This window comes from Somniosus microcephalus, chromosome 5, assembly GCF_052327205.1.
Source record: "Somniosus microcephalus isolate GS21.2 chromosome 5, FLI_Smic_1.0, whole genome shotgun sequence".
Lineage (NCBI taxonomy): Eukaryota > Metazoa > Chordata > Chondrichthyes > Squaliformes > Somniosidae > Somniosus > Somniosus microcephalus.
Genome location: NC_140991.1, coordinates 174,613,347 through 174,633,531, shown reverse-complemented (window position 1 = coordinate 174,633,531; position 20,185 = coordinate 174,613,347). Strand labels below are relative to the sequence as shown.

General features: G+C 47.9%; 1 protein-coding gene across 2 annotated transcripts in view; it reads right to left on the bottom strand.

Moving 5' to 3' along the window:
- The window catches only part of LOC147117448 (ATP-dependent translocase ABCB1-like), a 174,744-nt gene that overhangs the window by 85,083 nt on the left and 69,476 nt on the right, over positions 1 to 20,185 (bottom strand). For both annotated transcript variants that reach the window (XM_085988444.1, XM_085988443.1), the window contains exons 11-13: positions 12,150 to 12,296; positions 6,797 to 6,943; positions 5,686 to 5,790 (exon numbers count right to left, since the gene is read on the bottom strand). In XM_085988444.1, the coding sequence (XP_085844570.1) occupies positions 5,686 to 5,790; positions 6,797 to 6,943; positions 12,150 to 12,296 (399 nt within the window). The remainder of the gene's footprint in view (positions 1 to 5,685; positions 5,791 to 6,796; positions 6,944 to 12,149; positions 12,297 to 20,185) is intronic.

Genomic DNA, 20,185 nt, shown 5'->3' with positions numbered 1-20,185 from the left:
AACGCTACCGACCGCTGGTCGGTAAGTAGGGTGAAGCGTTTGCCGGCTAGGTAGTGGCGACAGTGGCGCACTGCCTCCACGATGGCTTGGGCCTCCTTTTCCACGGAGGAGTGTCTGATCTCGGGCCCTTGGAGGGTCCTCGAGAAGAAAGCTACGGGCCGCCCCGCCTGGTTGAGGGTGGCCGCCAAGGCGAAGTCAGACGCATCACTTTCCACTTGAAATGGAGTGTTCTCGTCCACTGCCTGTAGCGTGGCCCGCTCAATATCCTGCTTAATGCTTTTGAAGGCGGCGTGGGCCTCAGCAGAGAGCGGGAAAGAGGATGCTTTCAAGAGGGGGCGGGCTTTGTCGGAGTAGTTGGGGACCCATTGGGAATAATAAGAAAATAACCCCAGGCATCTTTTCAGGGCTTTGGGAGTGTTGGGCAGGGGCAGCTCCCGTAGGGGGCGCAATCGGTCGGGGTCTGGTCCGATTTCCCCATTCTCCACCACGCTGCCTAGTATGCAGAGGCGCGTGGTGTTGTAAACGCACTTGTCCTCATTGTAGGTGAGGTTGAGTTTTTGTGCGGTTTTCAGGAACCTCTCGAGGTTTGAGTCGTGATCCTGCTGGTCGTGACCGCAGATGGTGACGTTGTCGAGGTAGGGGAAGGTTGCCTGCAAGTGGTGGTCATCGACCATGCGGTCCATCTCCCTCTGGAAGACCGAGACCCCATTCGTCACCCCAAAGGGGACTCTGAGGAATTGGTAGAGGCGTCCGTTCGCCTCGAAGGCGGTGTACGGGCGGTCCTCTGGTCTGATAGGGAGCTGGTGGTACGCTGACTTGAGGTCGATGGTGGAGAACACCCGGTATTGGGCGATTTGGTTCACCATTTCTGATATGCGGGGTAGCGGGTAGGCGTCTAGTAGGGTGTACCTGTTGATCGTTTGACTATAGTCGATCACCATCCGTTTCTTCTCGCTACCCCTTACCACTACCACTTGGGCGCGCCACGGGCTGTTGCTGCGTTCAATAATGCGCTCTTTCAGGAGCCTGTCTACCTCGGTCGCGATAAGCCGCCTGTCCTCCCAGCTGTACCTCCTGCTTTTGGTCGCTATTGGCCGGCAGTTAGGGGTAAGGTTCGCGAATAGCAAAGGCGGCTTTACCTTCAGGGTAGCCAGACCGCACACTGTGAGGGGCGGCTGGGACCCACCGTACTTGAGCGTGATGCTTTGGTGGTTGCACTGGAAATCCAGGCCCAAGATCACGCTCGCACATAGGTTCTTCATGATTAATAGTTTAAAATTATCATATACAGTTCCGTTAACGCACAATTGTACCGTGCAGTAACCCAGAATGGTCGATGTCTGGGTTTTGTCAGCCATAGAGATGGTACCCGGAGTAGGGACCACCTTTAGGGAGAGTTGTTGTGCCAGTTCTGGGTGGATAAAGCTCTCCGTGCTTCCACTGTCAATTAAACATTTAACCCGGCACCCATTTACCTCGATGTCCACCATTGATCTGGATAGCGGGTGCGGCCTGGTCTGGTCCACTGTGACCGATGCCACTGTAGGGCCCTGATCGATCCAAGATGGCGTCCACGCTGTCTGCTCACAAGATGGCGGACCCCACGAGGTCGGGCAAGATGGCGTCCAAGATGGCCGCTCCCACGGCGCACACGCGGCGGTGGCAGGTTTTCCGGCGGTTGGTTTTCCGGCGGGGTTCCCTCTGCACACCTTCCCGAAGTGCCCCTTCTTACCGCACTTAAAGCAGGTGGTGCCTTTCGCCGGGCACAGGTTTCTGGTGTGCTTTGGCTGCCCGCAGAAGTAGCAGTTGGGTCCCTGACGCGTCGCGGCTGTCGTAGGGCTTCTGGGGGGAGAGCGGGGCCCAGCCGGTGTCGGGCTGTCGGGCGGGGAAGATGCCTTCCAAGATGGCGGCGCCCTCGGTGCACACGTGGCGGTGTGGATGGCGCGGGCTGAAGAGTAGGCGTCCGAGTTTCTCTGGGCCACATCCAGGGATCGCGCGGTGTCCGCAGCCTGTTTCAGGTCCAACCCCGTTTTTTCCAGCAGTCTTTGCCGGATGTAAGTGGAGCTGAGGCCTGTGATGAAGGCATCGCGAACAAGCTCGTCAGTGTACACCGCGGCTTTTACATCTCGGCACTTGCAGTCTTTGCCAAGCATTTTCAGGGTGCTTAGGAACTCCTCCACCGATTCCCCAGGTCGCTGTGCGCGGGTGGCGAGCAGGTGCCTAGCATACACCTCATTCGTAGGCTGCTGGTAATGCGCCTTTAAGATGTCGCAGGCGGCCAGGTACGTCTCGGCGTCTTGGATGAGGGGGTAAACCCGGTGGCTTACCCAATTCCGCAGAATTCCGAGTCTCATCCTTGCAGCGTCCGTAGCGTCTTTGACGGCTGCGGAATTGTCCAGGAAGAATTCCATACACTCAAACCAGTGTCCGAAGCGTGCTGATGCGTCCGGAGCATGTTGATCCAAATCCAAACGTTCGGGTTTCAGGAGTTGATCCATAGTGTTGAAAAAATAAGTTTATAAAATTGATGTGCCTCAATAATTCCGAGACTCGAAGGTAGCAGAACAAAACAAGGCTTTTATTAACTTAGAACGAAACACGTAAGCGAGAGAGATGTCGTCCTTCTGGAGATTGGGGCTAGACTGAAGCTAGCTTACAAACGGGGCCAGGTATGGGCGGAGCCCTACACACAGCACATTCCAGCATACAATACAGCACATTCCAGTACACAATACAATGAGGTCTGGGGGAGGGGAAATGACACTGAAACCGATCTCAGTCACAAGCAGTGATGAATGGAAATATTTCATCACACCGCAGGTGCTGCCAACTTTAACGGCAGGGTCTGATTTGTATCTGAAGCCTCTGTTTCCCATCTGCAGCCAGCCAGATGGAGAGACTGGCTGTCTGCAGGCGGGTAGGCCTGTGGCACTAGGCCGCACAGAGGGAGGGAGGGAGGGTTGGGTCCAGTGCCGTCCTCCGAGTGGAGGGGACGGGGGAGGTGAGGAAGATCGGGGCCGTCGAGGGACTGGGGTGTGGTTGGGATGTGAGGAAGATCGGGGCTAGCCTCATGCTGATCGGTGGGGGTGGGGGGGGAAAGATAGTGGGTGGCCGGCCTCAAGATCATTGTGTTGGGGGGGGGGGGGGGGGGGGGGGGGGAGGGTCCAGGAAGGCAATCGGAGGTCTCGTGAAGGGGTCTCTGATTGCGTGATGAGGGTTAGGCAGTGACCCTGGATCCAGAAGGTAGGTATAAAGGCACTTACCTCCTGGATGCAGCAGTCCTGGCCTTGCGGTAACTGCCGGGTTTTTACGAAGTGTGTAAAACCCAACCAGATAGAGATAAAAACAAAATGATGGTTAAAGAAGAGGTATCCAGCCACATTGTAAAATTTAAATTGACGTCCCACATCCTGGCAGTGGGTTGGCTGCCTGCCGCTATCCCACTCCCTGGCCCGCCTCTGTTAAAACCGGAAGTGGGCAGGTTGGAGGCGGGTTCAGGTCAGGATACAAGATTTGAACAATTTAACTCACACTCCAAACCCACCCCTTTTTTAGGTAAAAATTCCCCCCATTGTTTCTGAAGATATCAACTCATGCAGCTGTTTGCTACTACACTAAACAAGAGCTTCACTTATTTTTACAGAAGAATAGAAGATTGACAGTGGACATGAATCAAGTTTTTAAAATGCTGAGAGATAAAGATGACAGGGTTTTACACTTGGACTATGAGAGCAGAGCTAAAGGAACTAAAGGACACAAATATAAAATGAAACCAAAGACTAGATTAGAAATAAAGGCGATGAGTTTCCGCTTTGGGCACAATTGGCAGTCTGGGCGCAAATTACGTTCAAAATTGCACTAGTTTTAAGAAGTTTTTTTCACTCAAGTTTCTGCTCAAACTCATTTACTTATTGCCGAACATAAAATCTTCCACAAACCAGTGCAAATGTAATTTAAAAAATGTTTTGTTGCATTAAACAATATTCCTTGATGTATTTAAGAATGGTAACTTAGTACAGTTTTATTCACAGCTGAAAATGGGTTTTCACAAAAAATAAGTTTTTAATCAGTGTCTAGGCCGCCACCTGTGAGTAACCCAATTTTAAATACCTGATATTAAAAAAGTATACAGAACCATTTACTAGTTACATTGGTGCATAGTAGTCAGTTTCCTATTAATAAAAAAAAATGAAAAGCTTTTAAAACATGCCTATTCGTGACTTTGCACCTAAAATGCATAATTTTAAGCGCCTTCTCAAAGGCCAACAAACGGGCGCAATTAGCACAAACTCATAATAGTGATTAATTCGATCTGGAGGCGTGATCAGTTTTGTGGGTGGCACCGGCTTCCAACACGAAGTTTTTTAAACTAGTGCAAAGGGTTGCAGAAACTTGATTTGCGATGGACGTAATTTACGCTTGAAATTCATCGATCTTTTACGCTGGTTTGGCCGATTTTGAGTGAAGCTAGCGGAATCTCCTCTCATAGGCTTGGAGATATGTGGGATAATTCCAGCAAAAACAATTGAGGGGTAATCTGGGTGAGCTATGAATCTTTATCGCATTGTGATTAGTCTCAATGCACAAAGCAAAAATTGTCTTACCTCATGTTATATTAATTTCTATAGGAAGCAGAGCCCAACCTAATGTCAGTGTTTCTGGGCTAGAGCACCTAAAGTTGCATTTATGTTACAGACTACTTCAAGAATGTAATAGCCTGGATTCCTGACGCTGGCGGAATCTGCAGTTTTTACACAGCAACAGACAGGAATGAAATACAAGGAGATATGCACAATTGTTTCAAAGTGATAATCTGCAACTTCATTTTCTGGCCACTAGATCATTCCAATAGTCACGGCGAAGGTCTGTTTAGCCCAATAATAAGCAAAATGTATCATCGGCCTTGAAGGGTGGGCTGAGTGCATACCTCATTGGCGGTCTGAAAAAATAGTGGCCAACACCATTGAGCCCAGATTTTCTGATCAGCGACAACTTAACACTGTAGCTAACCCATTTGAAAAAAGTGGGTTGATACAAGAGTTAAAGTAAGGCTGGTCGGAAAATCAGAGCTTCATGATCAGTCATTTACACTGGCAATCCAGTGCTGCTGCCTCCAGAGGCACCAGAGAAAATATACTTCATGTCTCTGGAAGCAGTAGTTGGGACTTACAGCTCCAACAGCACGGTAAGGTATATGCAACATAAACTAAGCACAACTGACTTGAAGAGTTTAAATGCAGAGACTCCTAAATCTTTCCGCAGACAGCTGATATCCATATGGCTGTGTCATTATCTCCAGTACATCATTCATGTGTCAATTTTTCAAACCTTTGAATGAATTATTTATTTCATCCCTCCCATTCTTTTATGAAATCCTCAGGGCATTTCAGTCTGTCCGCATTGTGTTTCATTCCATTTTAATTTGTAATTGTTTCCCTTCTTTCTCATTTGATTACATTATCCCTCCTAAATTTGCTGTCTGTTCAATATAATGAAGAAAATTGCACAAGATAAAAGTTTTCCATTATTTTGTGTGGTAGTTATCCAGCATAAGTTTCTAATAGCATATTTTTAGAAAACTGTGTATAGCATTATTTTTGCATTTATTAGTCACTTTCAAAATAAAATGTTACTTCCTTGAGACCATTATTAAATATAATATTACCAGCAATGTAAGATACTTACTTGTAAGAAATATGTAACAAAGGAAACTACACCAATAACTAAGAACAGGATAGAGTAAAGATCAGCTTGTTGCCTGATCACTTTTGTATCAGTTTCAGTGAAGACCTGGAGGAAGAATCAAAATCAGTTAACTTTGAAAGATTAAATTGTACTTTAATGAAGCGATAAATAAGACCTAGAGGAAAGATCTTGAGGGGCTGAGGCTGTGACTGGAAGGGGACAGATCAAAATCTGCTTGCTATCATTCCCCCATTTCAATGTATCTGACACCCATTCCTTTCATCTCAATGGGGTTGAAATCATGCTGTGGAATTTTAATAATGAATGTATTACGCCAATGGCTCTATATAAATGCAAGTTGTTGTTGTATGAAATATCTTTGTCCCCTATTTGGACAAAGAGATTTCATATGAACATATTAACATGTTTGTTTCTATTTTGTACAGCAAGGTTTCAACCCCTACATGCTTGCCTTTATTCTCCCTCTGATTTCCATTCATCTGTCTCCCATTCTTCCTCCCTTCTCTTATTCCTCCAGCCCAAGTAACTGTCTCCCATTCTTGCACCCACCCTATGCTTCCCCCATTCACCTCCACTACATTGTTAATCACCTGGCTAACAATGGCGAGATTTTGTGCTGCCGCTTCCCTTTTTTACTTTCTAGCAACACATGATTAGAAGACAGGACTATCCCAGCCTCCATATGTTAAGGCTTGAGCAAGGGGAGGGAGTAATGTTGAATCTCAATACCAGCAACATCAGTAGACAGCAGGTGAAAAAATGGAGCAGACACAGACGCACATAGGGGCTGATTTTAACTTGACCATATACGTGGGGTTTAACTGTCTGCTGATGAGCCTGGGTAGCAGGAAAAGTGGGTAGTGCAGGAAGAGGCAGGGACATGGCTGAGCACGTCCCCAAACAATGTTCAGATACCACCTGCTCCAGATCAACTGAAGCAGGGCACATGGAAAGTCCAGGCATAGTGTAGCATAAATAAATTAAAGCCAAATTATCAACCAATTAATGCAAAACTAAAGGCAGCAATTACTGCATGCAATGAGTATTTTGGCTGATCAGTACACATAATTAAAAAGTGTTGCACACTTACAGTAATGATCTTTGCAAATATAATGCAAAAGGCAGGGTGAGTTCCTCCATTGATAATTGCACCTATGACCCCCAAAGCAACGTATGGCCATTCTGACTTATTCAGCTTGAAAAGTTTCAGAAATGAGATTTTTGGGAGCTTTCCTTCCTATTATGAAAAAGACAATAATTAGATAGCTCCAAGTTCTGTGGAACATGCAACTCAGTGGAATACTTAGAAAGATACACACTCCACCATGCTTGAAGAGCTTTTTCGTGAAGACAAGACCATTTAAAGCAATGTTGCTATGTATTATCTTAAGTTGGAACATAAAGGCCCAGTAATTCCTGTCACAACGCGTGAGTACGGACGGGGTACTCATGCGTGTAACCGGAGGAATTGCCGGTTTTCAGCATGCACAGCGCATGCGCTGAAAACCGGCATTTCCTGCCCTCTGACCCAAGGGGTTAAGAGGCAGAATGCGTGCGACTGCACAGGCAGCGCGTGCGCAGTGAAATTCCTTTTTTTTTCCCCCCAGAGTTGCCCGAGTGTAAAGGCCTCCGGTTTTTACGCGTGGAAAAACCAGACGTAAGTACTTAGTTTTACAGGTAAGTGGGCTTTTAGTACAATTTAGAATTTTTTTTTTCCCCACAGGTTTATTATTTTTAAAGAATTTACAGTAAGGTAAGTTTAGTTTTAGACCCTATTTTTAAAAAAATTATTTTTTTCAAAAAATTGATTAATTGTTTAAAACATTTTTTTAAACTTATTTATAGTTAATATAATCAGTGGGATTTTTTTAAAATTTTATTTAAGGTTTAAGTAGTGTTTTGGCAGCCCATACTTTTCATGAGTTTGACAGTTCTTACTGTCAAATTCATGAATGAGTTTCCCCTCCCCTGATTGGCTGCACAGTGCTCACCTGATCCCAGCCGGCACATCGCACTAACTACGCCGCTGGATCAGGTTAGCACATCGCGCCGACATCTGAACCGGGCCAGTGACAGGAAATGCAAGCAGGCCCGGGATTCAGATGTCGGCGCGCAGGGTGAGTGCACATCGGGGGCTTGCACCCGCGGCAAGCTCCCGACCCTAATTTCAGGGCCATTATTCCACCATCGGAAAATCAGTACTTTTCCATTTTCTTAAGTAACTTCCTACTCTGTACTGAAACCACAATTTTTTTCTGGCTCACTAATGTTAAAGGGGAGTGTCATACCCATAAATCTATCCTTTTTGTTTCTTATCCCCAACATACAATAAAAATAGACCTACAAGGACCGATTTGCCAATTGGGCTCACATGGATTGCTTGTTGGGAAGTCACAGGCCAGTAGGTTCTGATTATCTGCCCATCCATGTATGAATAATTAGGCCCTTCCAGCCTATAGTTTCCCAACCAGTGTGGTGTGTGTGTGCTGTTTCTCACTGGAGTACCCAATCAGGAGATCAGTTGTGCCAGTTACTTCATCAACCCACTAAACATATTAGAAAAAAACATATGTATCTAAATACCTGCCCTTACAGATTTTAATACTTTTAATAGAGATCTTGGTTAGAAATTCGTTACAGCCAAGGAATGGGCGGTGTCAGTAGAAAAGTTGGAAAATTAGCGCCAGGCACAAATGCTTTGGACTGCATGTAAAATTCGTGCTCACTGCTCAAAAAAATGATTGAAGTCCCAATTCAAGTCTTAAAACCCAAGCTCATTGGCATTACACTCAAAGGATGGACCAATATCAGGTGCAGTCTGATCGCAAGTCATGATTGCCAGTGGCTTTTTTCACTACTTAAAGGGAAGGTTCTTTGATGCTGCAGCACCTCATTCTCAGCATTGCTGGTTGTGCAGCTGCCTCAGCAAGCAGAAACAGGACAAAGAGAAAGAGCTGGAGGGTTGAACCAGGTGTACTCATGGCAGGTCCACATCCCAGGGAGAGAGTCCACAGATTCTGTGATGAAGCATTGGAGGCATTGGTTTTCGCTGTGGAGAGATGGAGGGCGGTGCTCTGCCCAGCAAGTGGCAGGAGGCCCTCGCCACAAGTCTTCAGCACCATGTGGAGGGTGGTAGCGCATCACGTCTCGGGCAGCACTGTGGTCCCCAGGACCACAGCACTCGGGTAGTCAAGGTGAGTGAATGCTTCAACAAATGCTACATACCACCAATTGAACCACACACTTCACACACTGCCCAAAGCACCACACCCCCAGCACTCACCCATCAACAATCTCTACCTACCAACACTCGCACCCACATCTCACACCTTGAACACAATGAAAGCTATTCAACTACATCACCCAAACACATTGTTCCACACTCACTCACACACTTTCCTTTCTCTTGCAGGCCAAGGCGGCTCACAACAGAAGGGAGCAGAAGCACACAGGCGGGGGACAAGCTGACACCCAACAACTGTCTGCGCTGGAGAATCAAGCGCTGCAGATTACTGGGCACCAGGTGGTGGGCGCAATGGCCACCAGCAATGTTGACCCCCTTGGGGACAACAATGGTATGTTCATCCCTACTCCTTCTCACATCCCACTACAAGCATTTTGCACTTTCCAGCTAATCATGCTATATGTATGCATTTCTCCCTCCCATCTCCCCTCCCCTCACCTTAAGCCGACTCTTGTGCCTTTATGCTTTCAGATAATGAGCAAGCACCTGAGCAGCCTGTCCCTGAGGCCACCATAGAGTGTGAGGTGGGAGAAGAGGAGGAGGAAGAACACATAGAGTCACTGCATCTCTCACCCGCAGACACCAGCTCAGATACTGGCACTACACATTCTTTAGAGGCTAGTATAGTAGCGGGATCTGCACAGGGTGAGGTACCAGGGACGAGTGGGCTGCAGCAAGGCCAGCGGGAAAGGATAGCTTGGGGGCCAGCTCCCCGGGGGGCGAGTTTGCGTGCGAGTTCTGCTGCACAGGACTCAGAGGAGGACCTCGATAGGGAGGCGTTTAGAAGAAGGGTGATGGGCATGCACACAGAGATGATAGGTGCAATGGCAAGGGTGCCCGAGAGCCTCTCCTCAATGATAAGGAGCGTGGAGGAGTACGCCTCCAACATTGTACAATGCTCTGCGCACACCATAGAGCCCATCATTTCCAGTCTGCAAAGGATGGTAGACTCCCAGAGACACCATGGCAACCCAGACCTGATGCTGCATGTGATGGGCAATCTGGCAGATTCCATTGCAGCACAGGCAGAAGTGATGCAACGTCTTAGTGCTGTAATGCAGTCTATGCTTGGCGGCATCCACTCTCAAACTGCACTCATGCAGGCTCAGTTGATGCCACGCAAGCTCTGACTGCTGCCATTGTGGCTGGGTCTACCACCATTGACTGGGGCTTTCACGGTGTTGCAGCAGGCCAGCAATCTGTGCTGCATCAGCTTGCTAGGGATGCTGAGATAATGCCCCGGGGGAGTGGCAGTGGGTCAGTGGAACAGGAACCTGATGTCCTCTCTCAGAATGACTGCATTCCTGCTTCCACCACTGCCACTCCACCATTGCCCTTGTTGCTGCCCATCATCCAGCCAGCCCAGACTGCTGCCAACCATGCTGAGGTGGTGCGGTCTACAGCTGGGCCTTCTAGGTCCAGAGCTGGTTGAGAGCGTCCTGCAAGGCCATCTGAAGTGTCCTGCATGGACACTCAGCAGCCTTCCACCAGCCCTGCTGCAGCCACTGGGCCAACACTTCATAGGAACACTAGAGTAGGCAAAGGCACAGTAACGACAGGCACTAAGGGATTGCACAAGGGTGAATAGTTAATATTTTTGGTGTAAATATGTGTTCACTGATTTTTGATAAATTTATTAATTCACTTACCATTCTTTTGTGGTGTCTATCATTTCAGCTTTGCATTGTGAAGCGGCCTGCGAGAGGGATGGAATGATGGGGATGTGGTGATCAAAGGGGATCTGGGCTTTATGTCACCCTGGTGTGAGACTGGAGGTCTATTTGGAGGAGGTGGCAGAGTTCTGTGACCACCTCCTTGGTGAGGCGGTACCATCTAATACACTGCACCTTGCTTCATTGAAAGTAGGAGAAGTGCTCTCGGAATACCCTCAGAGAGTAAGGCCTCCAGGTGAGAACTCTGATGACTCTCCTCATTTCTCTGCACCCATGTTCTCGTCTTTCTTGCTGCCTACGCTCCCTCCACAGTAGATCCTGGAGGGTGAGGTCGACTGCCAGTACAGCCCCCATTAATGTTACCAAGTGTAGCAGTTTGATTCTTTGAACAATAAATGTAGCTACTTTTTGGTTGCCACGAGGCTCCTGATACCAACGAACCTTTAAATTACTGAATGAAACTCTTGCAGTAGGTAGAACTGAGAAGAAACCACTGAAACTGCACTAACCTGACAGCTGCGAGTGATTACTGATAATCCCTTTAAATAACTGGAGCCGGCTTCCTGGTGCTTCACACCAGTTCTCCCTGTCGGTGTTTACTCCAGGCGCTAAGGTAAGTGACGAGAATCAATTTAGCAGATCGGGCGGTCAGTGAGCGTTGCACACTCACGGACGTCACGATCCATCTGACGTTGATGTTGCTGGCAGTACCTCTTACTGGTGGCACTACGGGGAGGGGGGGTGGATTTGGCATGCGCAGCTGGATTCACCTCGGCCTGGTGATACTGGGGTGAGGTGAATCCATCTGCTGGCACTAACGGGAGCCGCTAAGGGGACAAATTTTTCCCCCTTTGTTTTTTTACTTCAGAACTCTCCACCAACTAGTGACTCTCCTTCTTGGGGTGTGGGAGACACTGTCTTAGGTGGGGTATCATTTGATTTGAGGTGGTGTCAAGTTAGATCGAAGTTGGCATCTCTGGTGATGTAAATATCAAAAAAAGTCAACATTTCCTAGGTGATTAGGTAACCTGATACCTGAGCCAGGCAGGTCAACGTTACTTCAGGACACTGTTCATGATCTACTAACCAGTTTGGCTTACTAATGGAACCCGGAATGGATCAACATGCCACAGGATGCTGGGATTCTTCCCACTTGGCTCTGGATAACTCTGCCAGCTAATTGATCTGGTGCCCTGCTCTGGTAAGCTGCATGGTATTCACTGGTTAAACTCCAGCAGTGAACATTTGGTGATCTCTTTCAACTTGCACCTATGCTCTGTGGTCTTAGCTAATTGTGTCCCTGTGGGCAGAGAGCACACACATCATATTGGGCAAACACAAACCCCGCAGGTCTCTTAAACATGAAGAAGATTTTCTGCAAATGTCAGATACCTGGCTGATCAAAAAATATCACTTATAATATGAAGTGGCATATTGATGAGCAGCAATCAACAAGGCCGGATAAAATAATTACAGTTGCCTTACTTGTAAGACTGGGAGCAAATTTGAGATTAAAATTGTATTACCTCTGCCTTATTTTCCTCCACTTCAGTTTCATTCTGAGAAGTAATTGATTTGTTAGATAATGTGCGCTTGCGGGGAAAATTTTCAGATTCATCCGGTACTGTTCCACTTTCTGTTCGTTCTTCTTCTTCCTCTGTACTTTTAAATGCCTTTAGATATATCAAACAATAAATAGTTTATTGTAATTAATTGCAACACGGACTCACCAACTGACAAATTGAGTTGTATTCCCTGCATGGAGGTCATTCAAACAGTAACTTCTGAACAATTTAATTTCCACATCAGAATGATTTAAGCGTGAATCTTTGTAATTTCACAAGCTACAGGGCTGTTTTGTTTTTGTAATGTCTGGCAATACTGAGTCTATCCTTACACTTGAGCACAAGGTGAGATTGATTTTGTCCATCTCTAACAAGAGAGAGTCTCTAGCCACCTCCCCTTGACATTCAACAGCATTACCCTCACCAAATCCCCCACCATCAACATCCAGAGGGTCACCACTGACCAGAAACTTAACTGGATCAGCCACATAAATAATTTATCTACAAGAGTAGGTCAGAGGTTGACATTCAATGGCGATGGTAATGCCGTTGAATGTCAAGGGGCGATGGTTAGACTACCTCTTGCTGGAACTAGTCATTGCCTGGCGCTTAGGTGGCGCGAATGTTACTTGCCACCTATCAGCCCAAGCTGAAATGCCGTCCAGGTCTTGCTGCATGTTGGCACAGACTGCTACATTATTTGGGGAGTTGCGAATGGAACTGAACACTGTGCAATCATCAATGAACATCCCCACTTCTGACCTTACGATGGAGGGAAGATCATTGATGAAACAGCGGAAGATGGTTGGGCCTAGGACACTGCCCTGAGCAACTGGTGCTGAGACGATTGGCCTCCAACAACCACAACCATCTTCCTTTGTGCTAGGTATGGCTCCAGACAGTGGAGCGTTTTCCACCGGATTCCCATGGACTTCGATTTTGGTTGATGTCATACGCGGTCAAATTCTGCTTTGATGTCAAGGGCAGTCACTCTCACCTCACCTCTGGAATTCAGCTCCTTTGTCTACGTTTGAATCAAGGCTGTAATGACACCTGGAGCCGAGTGGTCCTGGCGGAACCCAAACTGAGCATCGGTGAGCTGGTTATTGGTGAGTAAATGCCTCTTGATAGCACTGTTCATGACACCTTCCATCACTTTGCTAATGATTGACAGTAGACTGATGGGGCGGTAATTGGTCAGATTGGATTTGTTCTGCTTTTTGTGGGCAGGGCATACCTGGGCAATTTTCCACATTGTCGGGTAGGTGCCAATGTTGTAGCTGTACTGGAATAGCTTGGCTAGAGGCACAGCCAGTTCTAGAGCATGTTTCAGCCGGGATGTTGTCAGGGCCCATAACCTTTGCTGTATCCAGTGTGTTCAGCCATTTATTGGTGCCATGTGGAGTGAATCGAATTGGCTGAAGACTGGCTTCTGTGATGATGGGGACCTCAGGAGGAGGCCGATATGGATCATCAACTCAGCACTTCAGGCTGAAGATGGTTGCAAATGCTTCAGCCTTGTCTTTTGCACTCATGTACGGGGCTCCGCCATCATTGATGATGGGGACATTCATGGAGCCTCTTCCTCCTGTTAGTTGTTTAATGGTCCACCAACATTCACGGCTGGATGTGACAGGATTGCAGAGCTTTGATCTGATCCATTGGTTGTGGGAGCGCTTAGCTCTGTCTATAGCATGCTGCTTCCTCTGTTTAGCATGTATGTAGTCCTGTGTTGTAGATTCAGCAGGTTAGCACTTCAGTTTTAGGCACACCTGGTGCTGCTCCTGGCATGCTCTTCTACACTCCTCATTGAACCAGGGTGCCCAGTTTTGAGCTGCTAGATTTGTTCTGAATCGATCCCATTTAGCACAGTGGCAGTACCACATAACACAATGGAGGGTGTCCTAAGTGTGGTGACCGGACTTCGTCTCCACAAGAACTGTGCGGTTGTCACTCCTACCAATACTGACATGGACAGATGCATCTGCGATAGGTAGATTGGTGAGGACGAGGTCAAGTAAGCTTTCCCCTCGTGTTGGTTCTCTCACCACCTGTCACAGGCCCAGACTGGCAGCTATGTCCTTCAGGACTTGGCCAGTTCGGTCACTAGTGGTGCTACCAAGCCACTCTTGGTGATGGACATTGAAATCCTCCACCCAGAGTATGGTTCTGTGCCCTTGTTACCCTCAGTGCTTCTTCCAAATGGTGTTCAACATGGAGGAGTACTGATTCATCATCTGAGGGTGGCAGGTGGTAATCAGCAGGAGGTTTCATTGCCCATGTTTGACCTGAAGACATGAGACTTCATGGGATCCGGAGTCAATGTTAAGGACTCCCAGAGCCACCCCCTTCCAACTGTATACCACTGTGCAACCACCTCCGGTGGGTCTGTCCTGCCAGTGGAACAGGACATAGTGATAGAGGAGTCTGGAACGTTGGCTGAAAGGTATGATTCTATGTGTATGACTATGTTAGGCTGTTGCTTGATTAGTTTGTGGGACAGCTCTCCCAATTGTGGCACAAGTCCCCAGATGAATAAGGAGGACTTTGCAGGGTCAACTGGGCTAGGTGTGCCTTTGTCCTGTCCAGTGCCTAGATCGATGCCGGGTGGTCCCTCCAGTTTTATTCTTTGTATACTTCTTTATAGTGGTTTGGTACAACTGAGTGGCCTGCTAGGCCATTTCAGAGGGCAGTTAAGAGTCAACCACATTGCTGTGGGTCTGGAGTCACAAAGGCCAGGCCAGGTAAGGACGGCAGATTTCCTTCCCTAAAGGACATTAAATTTGTGCTGCCTGCTGTTTTAAATGATTGCTGCATGCAGCCAGCTCTAGCCACACAATTCATTGGCTGCATGCATCAGCAGGGGCCTGATATGCTCAAGTGGCAGTCGGAAGAAGTAGTGGTGGAGGTCAATGCTAGGAGTGTTGCTCCAAGAACATGGTTGCGGTGCAGGAAGAAGGGTAACAATCTGACACGAGTTGTCAAGGTGAGTGAGTTCATCTTCAAATGGAATATCCTAACAACTGCACCACTAGCCTCATCCACTTCTCAATTCACCACACCCCCATCACCCACCTACCAACAATCTCTATCAATTAGTACTCAACCCTTCAATTCAAATGCTTTACCTCACCCTCACACTACTCACAGCTTGCACAACTGGCAGCTATTCAACCTTGACAGTCACAGGCAATTCTGTCCTTGCCCTGCTATGAGCCTGCAGTTGCGGCTGCAACAGTTGGCAGATTTCAGTCACGAGCTTTTTTGTGAAGCGAAGACGCCTCATGCATTGTTCCTCGCTGAAGCTGAAGTAAGAGAATTGCTCCCTGAAGACCCTCAGTGTATATGGACCCCTGCAGAGTGCCCTTCTTCCCCATCTCCTCCCTCTTCCAGCAGCTTGTTCTGCTCTAAGTGGCCTCTCTTCATTCTCCCAGTCATGATCAATTCCCAGAAGAAGCCCTACCAGGCCACCCATGTCTGGAAGCAACTTGTTTCAGCACAAGATTTTAAGTGAATAAAAAAGTACTTCAGCACCAACCACACCACACCCTGTAGATTATTCAAACTTTAGCCAAGTAGAGGAAAGCTCCAAAAGTACAATTGCACCAGCAGCCAAAAGAAATAATCCAGCAACTAACCTGTAAGTAGTTCATGATCCCTTTAAATAGCGCTGGTGGGGGTCCTTCATTCCGTTTAACATCGTGTTCAGCTGTGTGAGGTTAAGACTAGAGTGTAAAGTTGGAAAATGGCAGTGCTGGTGTCAAATCAGCATTGCACACTGATTCATGTCATGATCTGCCTGCTGCCAGCGGTCGTTAGGTGCGCACATAAGCCTCTTTATCAAGATGTCGTCTTGCGCACTTCCCATCAGGTGCATCTTGGATCCTATTTTTGTGCCGCGTAGTGCCTAAACAAATGGGCACTACATGGCCCAATTTAGCCCCCATTAAATCTTGTTCAAAATTGCTATAATTTTGTGACGGTGACTATTCTGGGCACGTGTCATCTGCTTCAAGTCACAAAGGAACCAAAGTAGTTTTTACTCATTCATTTACTTAGTTGGTTATTTTGTACATTTAGCTGAGTCAATTATTTATTTTAATCTATCTGTCATGTCGTGTGGATATTTCAGCAGAACATCAGTGTTTAGTACAAAACTCAATTGAAGATGAAAATTTATTTAAGAAATTACACTTCGATTCACTTAAACCCTCTCATGGCTCCGGATGGTGAATGTGTGAGAGGCACAGAGTTGAGAGAGCGGGAGAGGCTGATTTAAACAGAGCCAAGAGCGGGAGAGGCGGACCTACGAGAGGCACAGAGCTCCGAGAGCGGGAGAAGCTGATTTAAACAGAGCCGAGAGCGGGAGAGGCAGACCTGTGAGAGGCACAGAGCTCCCAGAGCAGATGAGGCTAATTTAAACAGAGCCAAGAGCGGGAGAGGCGGACCTGCGAGAGGCACAGAGCTCCGAGAGCGGGAGAAGCTGATTTAAACAGAGCCGAGAGCGGGAGAGGCGGACCTGCGAGAGGCACAGAGCTCCGAGAGCGGGAGAAGCTGATTTAAACAGAGCCAAGAGCGGGAGAGGCGGACCTGCGAGAGGCACAGAGCTCCGAGAGCGGGAGAAGCTGATTTAAACAGAGCCGAGAGCGGGAGAGGCGGACCTGCGAGAGGCACAGAGCTCCGAGAGCGGGAGAAGCTGATTTAAACAGAGCCGAGAGCGGGAGAGGCGGACCTGCGAGAGGCACAGAGCTCCGAGAGCGGGAGAAGCTGATTTAAACAGAGCCAAGAGCGGGAGAGGCGGACCTGCGAGAGGCACAGAGCTCAGAGAGCGGGAGAAGCTGATTTAAACAGAGCCGAGAGCGGGAGAGAGAAGTAAAAAGTAATGGAAATGTGACATCACCAGAAAGCAGGTAAGTGATTGGTTGGTGAGTATTTTGGCCTAGAAATTCAGTTTGGGCCCGCCAGCTCGCTTGTGCCCAGAAGTTACCGCTGCGCGCAGAGCCACTTGCGCCCGCCGGAAATTCAGTTTCAGCGCCCCAAGTCGAAGCCGGCCGCTATTCAAGGGTGTGGCCGCCCCCGCTTGGGGCGCTGAAACTGAATTTCGGCGCGCTAGGTGCCGCAGCGCCACCCGCTGCGGAGCGGCAGGCTGCGGTACTGCAGGCCTTCCTCCTTCTCTTAAGGGGAAGGTGCCTGCAACAGCGAGATCGCCGCTCGCTAGTGCCGGCAAATGAGCCCGGCACCACGGAGAAGTGCCGGGCTCCCGGAAAACAGCTGGCAATGCCGCGGGGGGGGCGGTGGAGGAGGCCAGGGAAGGTGGTGTGGGCAGGCGGCCGCCGAAAAAGCGGCCGGCCGCACCTCCGCCTTAACTCGCCCCACTAAGGCTGCAGGACGGCCCCGTTTTCAGATCGCTGTTTGCGGCCGCTGCGGAAGAGGCGGCCGCAACTAAATATGGCGGTCGGGGCGGTAGCGGGGCACTGCGCACACCGATGATGTCATCGGTGGTGGCGCAGCGCTACTGGCTAACGCCGCCATTACCGCAGCGCTGAATATCGGCGCAATCTCAGCAAGTGGCGCAAAAGCCCTCTTTGGGCGAAAACTGGGCGCAAAGCCTACTGAATTTCTCTCTTTCTCACTTTTTCCCAACTTAAATTTTGTGGTTTATAGTTTCTAGGGTCTCTGTTGTGTAGCGGGGACTGCTGATAAACAAGGGCCCTTGAGTATATCATTTAATTGTAGTGCAATTGGTGTGATTGATACGATTTAATTTTATTTGAATTCATTAATGGATAAGTCATGGCAGCACAGCTCGGTGCCGTGGTATGCTCCTCCTGCACTATGTGGGAAATCAGGGACACTTCCTGTGTCCCTGACGACCATGTGTGCGGGAAGTGTATCCAGCTGCAGCTACTGGCAGATCGCATTGCGGTGCTGGAGCTGCAAATGGATACATACTGGAGCATTCGCGATGCTGAGGACATCATGGATATCAAGTTTAATGAGTTGGTCATACCACAGGTAAAGGCTGCACAGGCAGGAAGGGAATGGGTGACCGCCAGGCAGAGTAGCAGGCACAGGCAGGTAGTGCAGGGGTCCCCTGTGGCCATCCCCGTCTCAAACAGATATACCGCTTTGGATATTGTTGGGGGAGATGGCTTATCGGGGGAAGACAGCAGCAGCCAACTTCCTGGCACCGTGGGTGGTTCTGCTGCACAGGAGGGGAGGCAAAAGAGTGGGAGAGCTATAGTAATAGGGGATTCTATTGTAAGGGGAATAGATAGGCGTTTCTGTGGCCGCAAACGAGACTCCAGGATGGTATGTTGCCTCCCTGGTGCAAGGGTCAAGGATTTCTCGGAACGGCTGCAGAGCATTTTAGAAGGGGAGGGTGAAGAGCCAGTTGTCCTGGTGCATATAGGTACCAACAATATAGTAAAAACTGGGCTGAAGGCTTGAAGCTGAATATAGGGAGTTAGGAGGTAAATTAAAAAATAGGGTCTCAAAGGTAGTAAGCTCAGGATTACTAACATTGCCACATGCTAGTCAGAGTAGAAATAGAAGGGTATTTCAGATGAATATGTAGCCAGACGAATGGTGCAAGGGGAATGGATTCAAATTCCTGTGACATTGGAACTGGTTCTGGGGGAGGTGGGACCAGTACAAACTGGACAGTTTGCACCTGTGCAGGACCAGGACCGATGTCCCAGGGGGAGTGTTTGCTAGTGCTGTGGGGGAGGGTTTAAACTAAAATGACAGGGGTTTGGGAACCTGTGCAGGGAGACAGAGGAACGGGAAACAAGGATAGAAGCAAAAGACAGGAAGGAGAAAAGCAAAAGTGACAGTCAGAGAAGAGTTTAAATCAAACATGGCCGCAGTAAATAATAATTCAAAAAGGTCTAACAGTGTTAAAAAAACAAGTCTTAATGCGAGGAGCATTCGTAATAAGGTGGATGAATTAGCTGCGCAAATTGATGTAAACGGATATGATATGATTGGGATTATGGAAATATGGCTCCAGGGTGACCAAGGCTGGGAACATCCAGGGGTATTCAATATTTAGGAAAGACAGGCAAAAAGGAAAAGGAGGTGGTGTAGAATCGCTGGTAAAAGAGGAGATTAACACAATTGTAAGGAAGGATATTAGCTCTGATGATATGGAATCTGTATGGGTAGAGCTGAGAAATACCAATGGGCAGAAAACATTAGTGGGAGTTGTATACAGACCCCCAAATAGTAATGTGGAGGTTGGGGATGGCATTAAATGGGAAATTAGAAATGCGTGCAATAAGGACACAGCAGTTATCATGGGTGACTTTAATCTACATATAGATTGGGCTAACCAAATTAGTAACAATACTGTGGAGGAGGAATTCCTGGAGTGTATACGGATTGGTTTCCTGGACCAATATGTCGAGGAACCAACTAGAGATCAGGCCATCTTAGACTGTGTATTATGTAATGAGAAAGGAATAATTAGCAATCTTGTTGTGTGAGGCCCCTTGGTGCGGAGCGATCATAATATTATAGATTTTTTGATTAAGATGGAGAGTGAAGTATTTGACTCGGAGACTAGGGTCCTGAATTTAAATAAAGGAAACTACGATGGTATGAGGCATGAGTTGGGTAGGATTGATTGGGGAATGTTACTCAAAGCGTTGGGTAGGATTGATTGGGGAATGTTACTCAAAGCGTTGATGGTGGATAGGCAATGGCAAACATTTAAAGATCGTATGGATGAACTACAGAATTTGTACATTCCCGTTTGGCATAAAAACGAAACAAAAAAGGTGACTCAACCGTGGCTAACAAGGGAAATTAGGGATAGCATAATATCCAAGGAGAGGACATATAAATTGGCCAGAAAAAGCAGCAAACCTGAGTATTGGGAGCAGAGTAGGATTCAGCAAAGTAGGACAAAGGGATTAATTTGAGGGGAAAATATAGTATGAGAGTAAGCTTTCAGGGAACATAAAAACTGACTGTAAAAGCTTCTATAGATATGT